This window comes from Electrona antarctica, assembly GCF_951216825.1.
Source record: "Electrona antarctica genome assembly, chromosome: 13".
Classification (NCBI taxonomy): domain Eukaryota; kingdom Metazoa; phylum Chordata; class Actinopteri; order Myctophiformes; family Myctophidae; genus Electrona; species Electrona antarctica.
The window spans coordinates 9,507,789-9,521,018 of record NC_136794.1 but is presented as its reverse complement, the minus strand read 5'-3'; the positions used below and the strand labels follow the sequence as shown (position 1 = coordinate 9,521,018).

General features: G+C 44.8%; 1 protein-coding gene across 19 annotated transcripts in view; it reads right to left on the bottom strand.

Annotated features, from left to right (window-relative positions):
- The window catches only part of mycbp2 (MYC binding protein 2), a 104,672-nt gene that overhangs the window by 28,506 nt on the left and 62,936 nt on the right, over nucleotides 1-13,230 (bottom strand). For 18 of the 19 annotated variants that reach the window (XM_079518776.1, XM_079518789.1, XM_079518788.1 and 15 more), the window contains 11 exons: nucleotides 8,713-8,831; nucleotides 7,839-7,926; nucleotides 6,776-6,825; nucleotides 6,492-6,664; nucleotides 5,648-5,792; nucleotides 4,824-5,030; nucleotides 4,318-4,373; nucleotides 4,099-4,214; nucleotides 3,859-3,956; nucleotides 2,688-2,804; nucleotides 1,737-1,877 (listed from right to left, as the gene is read on the bottom strand). In XM_079518776.1, coding sequence (XP_079374902.1) covers nucleotides 1,737-1,877; nucleotides 2,688-2,804; nucleotides 3,859-3,956; nucleotides 4,099-4,214; nucleotides 4,318-4,373; nucleotides 4,824-5,030; nucleotides 5,648-5,792; nucleotides 6,492-6,664; nucleotides 6,776-6,825; nucleotides 7,839-7,926; nucleotides 8,713-8,831 — 1,310 coding nt within the window. The remainder of the gene's footprint in view (nucleotides 1-1,736; nucleotides 1,878-2,687; nucleotides 2,805-3,858; nucleotides 3,957-4,098; nucleotides 4,215-4,317; nucleotides 4,374-4,823; nucleotides 5,031-5,647; nucleotides 5,793-6,491; nucleotides 6,665-6,775; nucleotides 6,826-7,838; nucleotides 7,927-8,712; nucleotides 8,832-13,230) is intronic. The other variant, XM_079518779.1, reaches the window with a different exon arrangement.

Below are 13,230 nucleotides of genomic sequence, written 5' to 3'. Positions count from 1 at the left end.
GGTGGGAATATAGTTAAGGGGGTCCACGACAAAAGGGCGATATCCCTGACTCCTTGGCTAGCATTAAAGACATTCTGAGCAACAGATTGTAAGACAGTCAAGAAACGACACAGGACTCGAGATGAGAGAGTAAAGGAGGGGAAAGGGGGGGACGCTGACGTATTTTTTTGGAAGGAAAAACAATATTTGGCTTGGCTCTTCTGAATTTTTATATCACATTTAAAGTAATTTAGGAAGGCAAAGAAGAGAGAAAAGACTCAAAAGAGTAACAGATTTTGCCCAGTGTTAAGGTAGCGAGGCCTGTTAGTTCGGGATGCAGGGATGTGGGTGACCATGAGGAACTGGGAACACTGACAAAGCCTGTTAAATATCTGATTGCTTGGCGCCAAGATGGATCAAATGCATTCTTGCATTCATGAGCAAAATATGGATGGACCTTCCCTTTGAACTTAAAACGTTTAGGGTCAGAATATCTGCAAAAACATGATTCGATCAGAAAAACAACTTGACAAAAGATTGAATAAATATGCACCAGAAAAGAAAGAACTTCCAAAAAAATTCCCCACTTGGATGATGTAGTGTGTCATGCTGTTCAGACAAAGATCTTACATGGAAGCCTCTTAGAACCTCAAGCAGCCCCAATGCAAAGGTGGAATTGGTGGAGTGGTAGAAGTGCAATTTACTGCAGAAGCGTTGTGTGGAGCCAGTGATTGCTTCATGACAGAAAACCACCTTAATTTTGACACTCACTCAGCAAACGCACTCACAGATTGTGATACCTTGTAGGAACGGACATTAACCACTTTCAACGTAAGTTGGCGACTGCATTTTGGGCTATTATTATTATTATTATTATTATTATTATTATAGGTGAAATCTTTAGATTTCACCTATATGTCACTGTGCGACACCGCCATACAACAAAGTAGAAAATACTGTCTTAAGTGGTTAACATTGTTCAAACACAATCACCACCAAATCCCCAGATTTGTATAAGAGTTTTAGGGGTTTCTGCACCATGGAGCAACACCACATGGACCCTTTTGTGCTGCGGCACCTGCTGCGTTTGTGAACAGTGAGAAGGCAAACGGTGAGGAAACGACACAGTTCGGTTGGACCCACTAAACCATACACACACAGACATTTCTCAACTGCTACCTCTCCCTTTTTTCAGACAATTCCTGCATTGGTGAAGTGGGAGGGAGGTTGACTTCAGTGGTCTGAAACACGCACAGTACTAACTACTGTAGTTCCGTGAGGGTTTACAAGGGTCAAATCTATCCACACACACACACACACACACACACACACACACGGGCGCACACACCGACACACAGACACGTCATGGTTATATTGCAGTAAATGTCTCTCCCTTGCACATGAGTTAAGGCAGGCATGCACGCACTCAGCTGCTGCGCCTCCTTTTTGCCGTCCTGTTAGTGAAAGTTGGGACGCTTGGCGGTGCTGCTTCAGGTAAACACATCATGCAAGAGAACACACCCCCTGCAGTAGTCCTATCATTCTGAAGAGGCTCTCAATGCGATGCATGCTTTAAAAGGGGAAGCATTTGGGAAGCGTGTGTCGGGGCGGGGGAGGGTTCTCTTGACTCGAAGAACTTATGATAGCCTTTTCTCTACTGAGTTCAACAGGGGTGGTGATCTCTAGTGTCTTTCCGGCATGTGTGGGCAGCGTAAGAAGCCTCTGCCCCTGCTGCGCGAGCGGGCCCGTTTACTTACGTCAGCCGGGACCAGCAGGCTCCTACCCAGGTGCTGGTTAAACGAGAGGCACCAGGCTTCGGTGTACCCGTTCATGTTGGGAACGTACTTCTTTAGCGTCTCGTCGTTCAGCCTGAGCCACACGCCGTCGTCATTGTGCATCTAATGGGGGGGAAAACAAGAGGAACAGAGCAGAGCCACGCCCCTCCTGTTACTATGGAAACAGGAGGGGGGGGGGGGGGGGCAGAGCCCCTCTAACAAAACACCTCTGGAGGCTGCAGGAGAGACCCAGGTCAATTTGAAGGGGAAAAGGGGGGCTACACCGAGTCAAAAAGAGAAGAGATGAAAAAATAATAATCACAATTGCCGAGTTGAGATGGCGAGCAAACAGTGCACTGGGATTCAGTATGAATTGAACTTAAGAGTTTATGTTAAGGATAGGGATAGCCAAAAAAGACGATAGCAATGAGCGAGCGAGTGTGTGAGAGTTCAAGGTTTCTTTATTGTCAAACCAATTACAGTATATGTCAGAAATTTAGAGGGCTGCGTGTGTGTGTGTGTGTGTGTGAGAGCGCGCGTGCGTGTGTGTGTGTTGGGGGGGGTCAGGAGCTTTTAGTAAATGATTTAATTTCGAAGGGAGCAATGCTGTGTAGGCATTTATGCTTTTTAGATTTTTTTTTCTTTTTATCTCTCCCTGCAGCCTCAGAAAAGTCTCACATGGGTATGCAGCAAAATCAAAGAAAAGCAACAAATCTGTGAGCTTAGAAGTGGGGTCTTAATAAACAATGACATATACGCAATTGCATTTAATAAATGTGTCAGATTTACTCCGAAGACATTTAAACAATAATAAAAAAATAATAATCTGCCTTCACTAACTGAAAGAAGTGTGTAAATAAATAGTGAAATGGGAGCTCAGCGAAAGTGGACAGTGCTTCTAAAACACATTCCGCCTGGTGCTACGTCGGTTACCTCATCAATGAAAGTGATGGTGCCATTGACTTGCACTATGCCTATCTGTTCACTCTGCAGGGAGGGGTGACTACGCACACGCAGGCCTGCGCTGTCCTTGGACACAAATTTGCGGACCTGAGAGAAGCAGAGGAAGACAGGGAAACAGTGAGCCGCCGGAGCAGACAAGACGAGAGAGACAAATAAGACAAAGTGCTGCGGAAGGAGGAAGAAGCAGAGCACACCGACAGCTGTGGGGGGGAAGGGGCACACGCATTAACTCTCTCACACACGGCTTTCGGTGAAAACACACGCACAACTGTCTCACACACGGCTTTCGGTGAAAACACACGCACAACTGTCTCACACACGGCTTTCAGTGAAAACACACGCACAACTCTCTCACACACGGCTTTCAGTGAAAACACACGCACAACTCTCTCACACACGGCTTTCGGTGAAAACACACGCACAACTCTCTCACACACGGCTTTCAGTGAAAACACACGCACAACTGTCTCACACACGGCTTTCAGTGAAAACACACGCACAACTCTCTCACACACGGCTTTCGGTGAAAACACACGCACAACTCTCTCACACACGGCTTTCAGTGAAAACACAACACGCACAAAGCAAAACCATCAGCAGAAACCGCAGAAAGGGCAGGAGTCCCCAGTCCCCCCCCCACCCACCAGCACCACCAACAGTGCTTGGATGGTTGGATGAATTCTGTTTTGAATCCCGTTATACAGCTACTGTACTGTGCTTGGTGTTAATAGGATAGGCAAAATAAGCCACTGGCTTCAGCCTATACCTTTTTGGTCTTCGTGCAAAGTTATGATCAAATGACATGAAATTAATGCATACAATGTTCATTCTATGACCAAAATAAACTGAACTGAAGTGTTTTTGTGAAAAGTTCACGCAAAATGTCAGTAGAAATTATGCCTCATTCAAAATGATCTTCTCGTGAGTTGTGACAATTCATCTTTAGCACTTGAACTTTGGAGTTTACCAATAAACAAAGCATTTATCCAACTATTTCTTTCACAAACGGCTTGGCTGCTCAACCATTCACAACACGGTTGAGTGTATGCATTTACTTGTCTGTGTCTGTGTTGTGCATTGCAATCTACCATCGCAAGTGCGCATGCATGAATGGATTTGTGTAGAACAGCTAATGGCTCACCTTGCAAGGCTGAGGCTCAGCTTTTGGTTTGACCATCTGAGTGCCAGGTGGGATCATGCCTTTGGGAGGGTCTTTCACTTCCACCTCCATACCAGCATCTTAAAAACGACAAAATTGCATGTTCACACAAGCATAGTAAAGAATGCAACATCAAATATGTATAGTATTCTCTCTGTAAGAGGTGTTTGAGAGCAGACAGGAGTGCTACTGTGCCAATGTCTGCGACGACTTTTGAAGTACCTATTTCAATGCCGTCGATGGTGACATGGATGGTATAGAGGCCTACTGCCCCAGGAGTCCAGTTGGCACTGTAAGTTCCGTCCGTATTGGCCCGGATCAGCATGTTCTCGCTGGGTCTGTAGGGGGAGAAAGAAAATGATCCAACTACTGTGAGCGGACTTTATGTCACATCACATCTGGATGAGCAAAAACCTCTCATTCCTGCAGTGCCCTGCTTACCTCTTCGGCGTAGGGGAGGCAAAACGCAGCTCTTCGAAGGAGTAGTTTTCATAAGCCTGTTCAGTGACCAAAAAAACAAATGCACCAAGTCAACAACAGCCAAAATACAAAGTTTCCTGCCCTATAATTGGCACCTCATTAAGTTTGCGCTCTGAAATGTTTTGGGAGCTGCCCAGGAATTTCAGAGCCTGACAACTCCTATTTTATGTAAATGAGTGCAGTGGTGAGGTCACAGAGATAATGAGACATCAGTTGCTTACATTTGTGACAGCTTTACTAATCTTTTCATTGAAATCAAATTGATTTTAGAATTAAAGCTCCACTCTAGTGTGTGTGTGTGTGTGTGTGTGTGTGTGTGTGTGTGTGTATATATATATATATATATCCCCATATTTCAGCTGTTTAAAGTTGTTCAATGCCAACCTTTAGTGCAATATATTGATTCCAGAGTAACCAAAGACTATTGCATTTCAAGTGTTTTAAGCATGTCTTGAAAGGTCTCTGACCTTCATCATGGTGATGGCGATGTATCGAGCCTCTTTGACAATCATGGGCTCGTAGGTGGCCTCCAGCTTGGGCGTGGGCAGACCTCCGAAGGTCAGGTCGGTGCCCAGGGTGGAAGAGGAGGCGCCTCCAGGAAGCCGCTGGAGCTTCTTCACGTTGTCCTGCTGCAGGGACTTCTTCTGGGAGACTGGCACAGCCTTCACCTCCACCTGGACGGGGACGGTGAGTACGGTAAAACAGCGGTTAATGACCGCACAGTGGCTCTACTCTCACACAGGCCAATTATCTACTTTCAAAATGGGTTACACTTACACATAATGAACTATGAAGTATTTAGCACTTAAAGGACCACTTCACCACTTTTCAACTTATATTCATATAATAGGTCCTCACTAATAATCATGATAAAATGGCACTTTTTTTCCCTACTCAGTCTGTCTCATATAAGGGCTGTGGGCAGTTCAGAAATGCGTCCACCAGTGACATCATCGTTAGGCAGATTTATTTTTAATCAATATTTTTTTTACAAAAATGTTTAGATTTTTATTATCGTGAGAACGATGGCTTCCATTTTCGCATTGCAACTTTTCAGGACTAGAAAGCCTGCAGTTTGTATTAGCTTGGATTCCCCATCTATGATGTCACTGGTGGACGGGTTTCTGAACTGCCCACAGCCCTCCTATGAGACACAGACTGAGTAGAAAAAAATTGAGCCATTTTATCATGATTATTACTGAGGACCTATTACCGGTATATGAAGATAGGTTGAAAAGTGGTCCTATAAGAAGAATAAATGACAAGACAGAATGTCAAAAGGTATTCTGACCTTCATGTTGGGGACGTGCACCACTTCTCCATATTGGTCTTTGGTCTGTACGACAACTGTGGTGGGCCACCCGCAGCGGATGTCATCCTTGTTTAGGATCAGCGACGTCTTCTGGGGGTCCGCATACGAGTCGGGCTGCAGCCACCTGCGGAAAATAACAGGAACAACGTTCAATGTCTGCTGTTGTTTTGAGCACTAAGAATCAGGGATTTAACCCATTTGGCCTGAGATCAGATTCTAAAAATGTCTTCTAAATCCTGACAGTTTTCTGAAAAAGCTATGTTTCTATGTCAGTCGTTCTTCGATTTTTCAAAAATAGCAGACCTACAAGCTCGTATCGCGCCACTCGGTGGCGCGCTACGAGCTTGTAGATCTGCTATTTTTCAATAGCTAAAGCATAACATAATGCTAACACCAAAAGGGGTTCCCACCCAAAATGGGTTAACACCGAACAAAAGTGTTAAATCTATCTTGTGCAGGTAAGATATCACAAAATGCTTAAATACTTCTTTGTATATTTTATCAGTCAATATCTTGAAAAAGAAGAAACCGTCTTCATATGCAAATAAAAAGGTTGAATGAGAAACAACGTGTCGGTCTGTTAAGACCTTCATCAGGTTATCTTAGATTATCAGACAACATTATCTTTAAATGTTTTTTTTGTGGCTTTCGCCGGGGGGACAGACAGTAGGCTGACAGGAAATGGGGAGAGAGATGGGGGGTGACATGCAGTAAAGGCCGTCGGGGTCGGGAGTCGAACCCGCGGCACACTGCCAGACTGGATTACCAGCCAAGGTGCCTGGACCGCTGAGCCACGGCCCAGGCCCAAACAACAATATCTTACCTAGCTAGGCGTCCTCCACTCGAGCTCTGCACGCAGGTGATGAAATCCTCCAGGAAGGAGTGTTCATTGGTTTGGAGGTGCAGAGGCAGGTTCCCTTCTAGAGCCTCCAGGATGGTGGGGGAGTGAGACAAGGCGAGACCCTTCCCCAGTATATTTGAGTGGGACTTGACCACCTGGTAAAAGGGGCGAGGAAAGCCCGATGCAAAGAGAAAAGGGTTGAAGACATGCAGGGACAATATTTGTGTTCCAGAATTAGTTCTCAGATCACAGCTAATGATGTGTACCTGGAGAGAGGCTTCCTCAAGAATCTCAAGATCTTCCTCTAATTCGTTCCCTGTGAAGAAAAGAGGAAGAAATAAAGCAACCGTGTACAGCAGTGTTTCTCAACTTTTTCTGGATCAACTTTTACTTGAAAATCATGAAAGTCGAAAGTGTATTAATGTAATTATTACGTTCAAAAGAAGCTGAACAGGACGTCGGGATATGGGGATGAAGTTTCAGGTTTATATAAGAAAAAAGGTGGTACATGAAAGTGCAGAAAATGAATCTTTAGGTATTATTTTGTCATACGAGCTTTCTCTCGGCTACTGGCTGCTATTCTCCACATGCATCAACAACAAAACTAAAGAAAACCCGGCTTTTTCTCACCGGATGTCCGGCTCTAGATACAACTTAGCATCATGGGAAATGCAGTTTTAAGAATCGCTTAGTAGTGAATACAAATAGAAATAACAATTCTAAATTAAATCAATATACTGTAAATAAATCAATTCTCTTTAACTCAATAAAGTCCTTTTAAACTGTAAATAGTAATAATATAAAATAAACAGCTTTCAACTATTATGCAATGAAATGTCACAAAATATTAACTAATGTAACCCAAATTAAGTTACATGTATAGCATATTTATTTTTATGATCAATCAACTCGATTGTGAAAAAAATGAATTTATCAAATTGTATCATTTAAATCTTAGCGTTTTGGCAATAATCTGGGGGCCCACCTGCAATACCCTCACTGTCCCCCAGTAGGCCCCGACCCACAAATTGAGAACCACTGGTGTACTGTTCAGAATGAGGCATGAGACAATCCATTCCACACAACGGGAGACTGCGCTGCGTTGTGTGTTACACATGAGAAGAACAATACGAATGAAGACGCAGGGCTATGACGCGCTGTTATACCGGCGCCCGGAGAGGCGGGCGGGGTCAGCGCCCGTGCGTCTTAAAAGTCCCACTCAAAAGTTGTCTGTGAGCTTATAATAAGTGCTTCCGTGTTCACGCAAACTCCCAAAGTGTGAGCAGCTCTGTGAGCCATGTAATTGATCAAATCCAGTGGCCTCCTTACCTATAGGCAGTGCCAGGTCCTTCTTCATGAGAGCTGCAGCACACATACTGCCCAGGTAGGCCAGCTCCTTCTCTAGCTGGATGATGCCCTGACACACGCAAAAAACACTTTGTCAAAAACACTGTCATTATTAACTATTTGCTTTGCACCACAATCAGAACATTCTATGTCTTTTATATGTCCAAATGAGATATGAGCTTTCTGCTCGACAGAAACGACATACTGTACACATACATGCACATGGGTGATGGTCCTGGATGTCCGGTCACAAAGGCTGCTAATCCAGCTAATCGAATCGCTGTTTCCCCGACAACTTTTGCTACTGTATGTCACTCCCCATCAGCCTACTGTACTCTGTAGTCTGACTGGATGTCTTTGTAACAGTGATACTAATTATAGATGGATGGTTGGATAGTTATATACAAGTGATTCTGACTGGATGGCTTTTTAATAAACTTGATTGGATTTATTTATTTCCGTCAATTAAAGTTTTATTATTGACACAAAAAGTTAAAAAGACAACTGCTCGATTTACAGATTGGATTCTAATACTGTATATTCACAATTCACATGTGTATGTGCGCAAACACACACACACACACACACACACACACACACACACACACACACACACACACACACACACACACACACACACACACACACACACACACACACACACACACACACACACACACACACACACCTAATTTAGTTATTACCTAAATCTCTAAGACTAATCGATCGAAGGAGTCTGATTCGAATGCCAATCTCTCAGTTGAATAAAAAAAAAGATAAAAATCGACTGATAGATTAGCCTAATTTGTGAGACTACACACAACAGAATAATATATTCCAGGCCTCCTCCTCCTACCTCGTCAGTCCCAGGGTTGAATTCATATCCCACAGCGACACACTTGAAGCCATAGAAGCATGCCTTCTCATCTTTCACATAATCGGATGCCGTTTCCAGCGAGAACAGAACTTCATTTCCTGAAAGAAGAGGAGGAGACGGTGGAAAATCATGACCTTGACACCACAGGAAGAGTTTGATTGATTGATTGAAGAATTTATTAACAGTTTGCAGAATTACAGTACATTTCAAGCACAAACTCAATACAAAGGCTGTTAACTGTGAGTGGACGACCCAATTAAGCATTACACTTGTTTCCAACAGGGTCCACCATGTTCAAATCATCAAAACATTTAGAGACGTACAAATAGACACTTCTATAGACAGAACAGGAATTCATCAAAAAAGAATTCATCAAAAGGGAGGTAAAAAGGGAAAAGAAATATATACAGTGAGGGGAAAAAAGGGGGGGGCGGGGGGGGGGGGGATTCAGATTTTACGGGGGCCAGTTTCGAATTGCAGCCATCCGTAGGTGCCCTTTGAGAGCGGTTTTGAAGGAGTCAAGGGATTCGCATGTCTTAATGACAGTTGGTAGGGCGTTCCACATTTTGGTGGCATAGGAGCGAAAAGAATTTAGTCCCTTGTTTGTGCCGAATCTGGGTTGTACATGGTTCGTTGCACTCCCTCTGGTGTTGTGGGTGTGGACTTCGTTAACATTAAGGAAGTATCTAGATAGGTACATGGGTATCTTGGTGGTGTATCGAATCTTGTGGACCAGACCCATTGCAAGATGCTGTACTCTGTCGTCGACCCTAAGCCATTCCAGCCTGTCGAAGTGGGCAGGGGTGAGGTGGGTTCGGGGGGCTAGATCAAGTAGGAGCCTGACCAGTTTGTTTTGGGAAGTCTGGAGCCTGGTTTTAAGGGCCTTTGAGGTGCTGTGGTACCAGGAGGTGCATGCATAGTCAAAGAAACCCTGTACAAGGGCTCCTGTTAAGGTCTTCAAGGTGTTTTTGTTGACCAGTGAGGAGATCCTGTAGAGGAATCTTGTTCTATGGTTGACTTTTTTGATTACGTTGGTGGCCATTTTATCACCGGAAAGATTAGCCTCCAGGATGGAACCTAGGTAGGTAATTTCATCTTTACGTGTGATAACATTGTCACCCACTCTAACCAAGAAGCCATTTGCCTTGCTGAGATTACTAATAGAGCCAAAGAGAATGGATTCAGTTTTTCCCAGGTGTAAAGATAGTTTGTTATCAGCGAGCCAGGTGCAGATTCTACCGAGTTCAGAGCTGAGGGCATTTTCAACCTGCAGTTTGTCCCTGTCCGAGACCAGCAGTGCTGAGTCATCTGCGAACAGGAACAAGTTGCAGTCACAGGCTGAAGTCATGTCGTTTACATATATTAGGAACAGTAGAGGCCCTAGTATGCTTCCTTGTGGAACGCCACAGCTCACTGGGAGGGGGGGGACAGTGTTCCGTTCACTTCCACCATCTGCTCTCTCCCCTCCAGGTAGGATTGCATCCAGCTCACTGATGTGCTATCGAAACCAATTGCTTTTAGCTTGTTAACCAGTATGGAGTGGTTCACGGTGTCAAAAGCCTTTTGGAGGTCCAGCATGACCATGCCGCAGTATTTGCCAGCGTCCACCTCTTGTTTGATGTGGTCGCTCAAATAGAGGAGGCATGTGTCAGTGGAGTGGGATGTTCTGAAGCCAGATTGGAACTCGTACAATAATTTATTAGTGGCAAGATACTTTTCAACCTGTTCATAGACTATTTTTTCCATCACTTTCGAGATGGAACTAAGAATAGAAATAGGGCGGTAGTTGCCGGGGTCTAATTTACTCCCTTTCTTGTGCAAGGGGGTTACTTTGGCCAGTTTGAAATCTTGGGGGACCTGTCCCTGTTTGATGGAGAGGTTTACTATGTGGGTGATGATTGGAGCTATAGAGATGGCTGAGTCTCTGAGAAATTTGGAGGGAATGTTGTCATGGCCTGTGGCCTTGTGGGGTTGGAGGGCACTCAGTTTCTTAATTACCTCATCAGTTGTTACCATAACTAGTTTAAAATCGTCTTTACAAACACCTAGGTTTTTGTAGAAGGTTGTAATGTGCTCTACACCAAAGAGCCCAGAGTGGGAGGGCAGTTTGTTAACCAGAGTTGTTGATATGTTTGTAAAGAAGATATTCAAGTAGTTGGCCACATCAAGGTTGTCAGTGATGAGAGTGTTGTCAGATTTGATGTTTATGTTCGAAAATCTGGTTTTTAGTTTCTGACCATAGCTTAGTTGATTGTTTAGTATCTTCCAGAGCTCATGAGGATTGTTTTTGTTTTCCTCAGCTTTATCATTAATGAAGTTACTTTTAGCTGATTTGGTCATGGCAGTTACACTGTTTCGTAGTTTGATTCGTTGTGTATTTAGGTTGTTCAAACGAGCTTGGCGAACACTGTCGAAGCGCTTGGCTAGCTTTGACTTGCATTTTAGAACTTCAGAGCATTTTTTGTCTCTGGCTTTCATTGCAGCCAGTATGTCCGGATTCATCCATGGTTCCGAGCGGGTTTTGCCCCTGGTGGTTCTCAAAGGAGCCATGTTGTTCAGTACTGATGTAAATTTGGTTTTGAAGCCAAGCCAAGCTTCTTCGACATGTGTGCATTTAAGCTCATCGGACCAATCCAGACTCTCCAATACTTGGTTAAAGACCTCACTAGAGTAGGTTTTGAGGTCCCTTGATATGACTGTTTTGTGGCAGCCGGTCTTAAGTTTTTGTATTTTGCGGGTACAGAATATCATAAAATGATCACTAAGCCCACATACAATAACCCCTTTCTTGGAGATTCTGGATTTGTCCGAGGACAGAATGAGATCAATGACAGTTTGAGTAGAATCACACACTCTAGTGGGTTGGGTAATTAGCTGACTGACACTATGTAGATCACAGAACTTACTGAATGACTTAAACACAGGTGCTTCCTTTCGTTGCATGTCTGTATTGTAGTCGCCAATCAGGATTTTCTCTACACATTCCTCCTCAGCTAAGCACCCCTCAAGTATATCATAGAACCCATGTTGGTCAGGCGGTCTGTAGACGGTGCCCACTAATACTGATTTAGCTTTTTTGAAAATTAATTCAACCCACACAGTTTCAATTTCATCATGCTGTAAGTCAGTACGAGTAACATATTCAGTGTCTTTGTGAATATACATACACACGCCACCACCATGCCTGTTTCTGTCGTTTCTGATCAAAGAATAGTTCTCTATTTCAACTTCTGGGTCTTTGGTTGACTCATCAAGTTTGGTTTCAGAGAAGCTAATGATGTTCGCCTTACCGCATTGAAACATATGCCTGATTTCAGCCATTTTGGGTCCAAGGCTGTTGACATTCAGGTGAAAGATATGGAGTCCGTTGGCTCTGACTATGGTGCTTATCTCCTCCATGGCGAAATAGGGGAGCGGACGGCCATTGTTGTCTGTAGAAGCCGCGGGTTGCCGTGGGGGGAGGGTGGGGGGTGCGTGGGGGTCGTCGTGGGGTGGCGGGAGTGGGGGATGGGGTCCCGAGGGCTCTGGTGGGGCCGATTGAGCCATGGTGTCGACCGGAGAAACAGCAGAAATAGCAGGTAAAGTATCACGGTGTCCGTCTCCAGCCTCGTTGTCCCCCTTGGTTGGATGTGGAGACTCTTCACGCCTGTAGATGGTGGTGTTGTCCGTGTCTTTTGCCTCGACTGCCGCCGATGTAAGATCTGCGTTGGGTCCCCAAGACGGCTCCGTGCCCGTACCTTGAGTTGGCTGTGTGGCCGTGACCGTCTCATGCGTTGTCCTTGCGATGGATCCCCAAGGCGGCTCCGTGCCCGTATCTTGAGTTGGCTGTGTGGCCGTGACCGTCTCATGCGTTGTCCTTGCGATGGATCCCCAAGGCGGCTCCGTGCCCGTATCTTGAGTTGGCTGTGTGGCCGCGACCGTCTCCTTTGTTGTCCTTGCGTCCGTGATCATCAGGCAAGTTTGTTTCTTCGCCTGAAGTCTAGTGATTACAGGACCAGGATTGGGTTGGATGTCTCCTGCCATTAACAAGAATATACAACAGAACAGGCGTCTGTCGATCTTGCCAAGTAGGGGTTTGTTTCTTTTGGCCGGATTGCAGGTTAACAGTGCGTGGATTCCAGCCGCGCCGTGTCCGAGATGTTTACCGGTCGATCCATTGTTGTTGTTGCCGAGGAGATAGAACGTGCTGTGTTCTTCGTTGTTTACGCTGGTGTTGTTCTCGTAATCAATTCTCCTCATATCCACGTGATGGTAGAACCAGGGTGAATTGGAGTAGAAATCCATAATCCACAGGAGTATGAAAAGAAAATGAGCGAGAAAATGCGCTTTTTTGTCAACATTCTGTGACTTGGCGCAGGAGCGAGACGAAACACGTCTGTCCATCTCAACGACCGGATCAGATCGAGTGACAGTGACAGATAGTCATGGGTAGACCAAAGAGAGCCAGCTTGGCCAGGTGTCTTAGGAAACGTCCATTATATACAAGAACACAACATT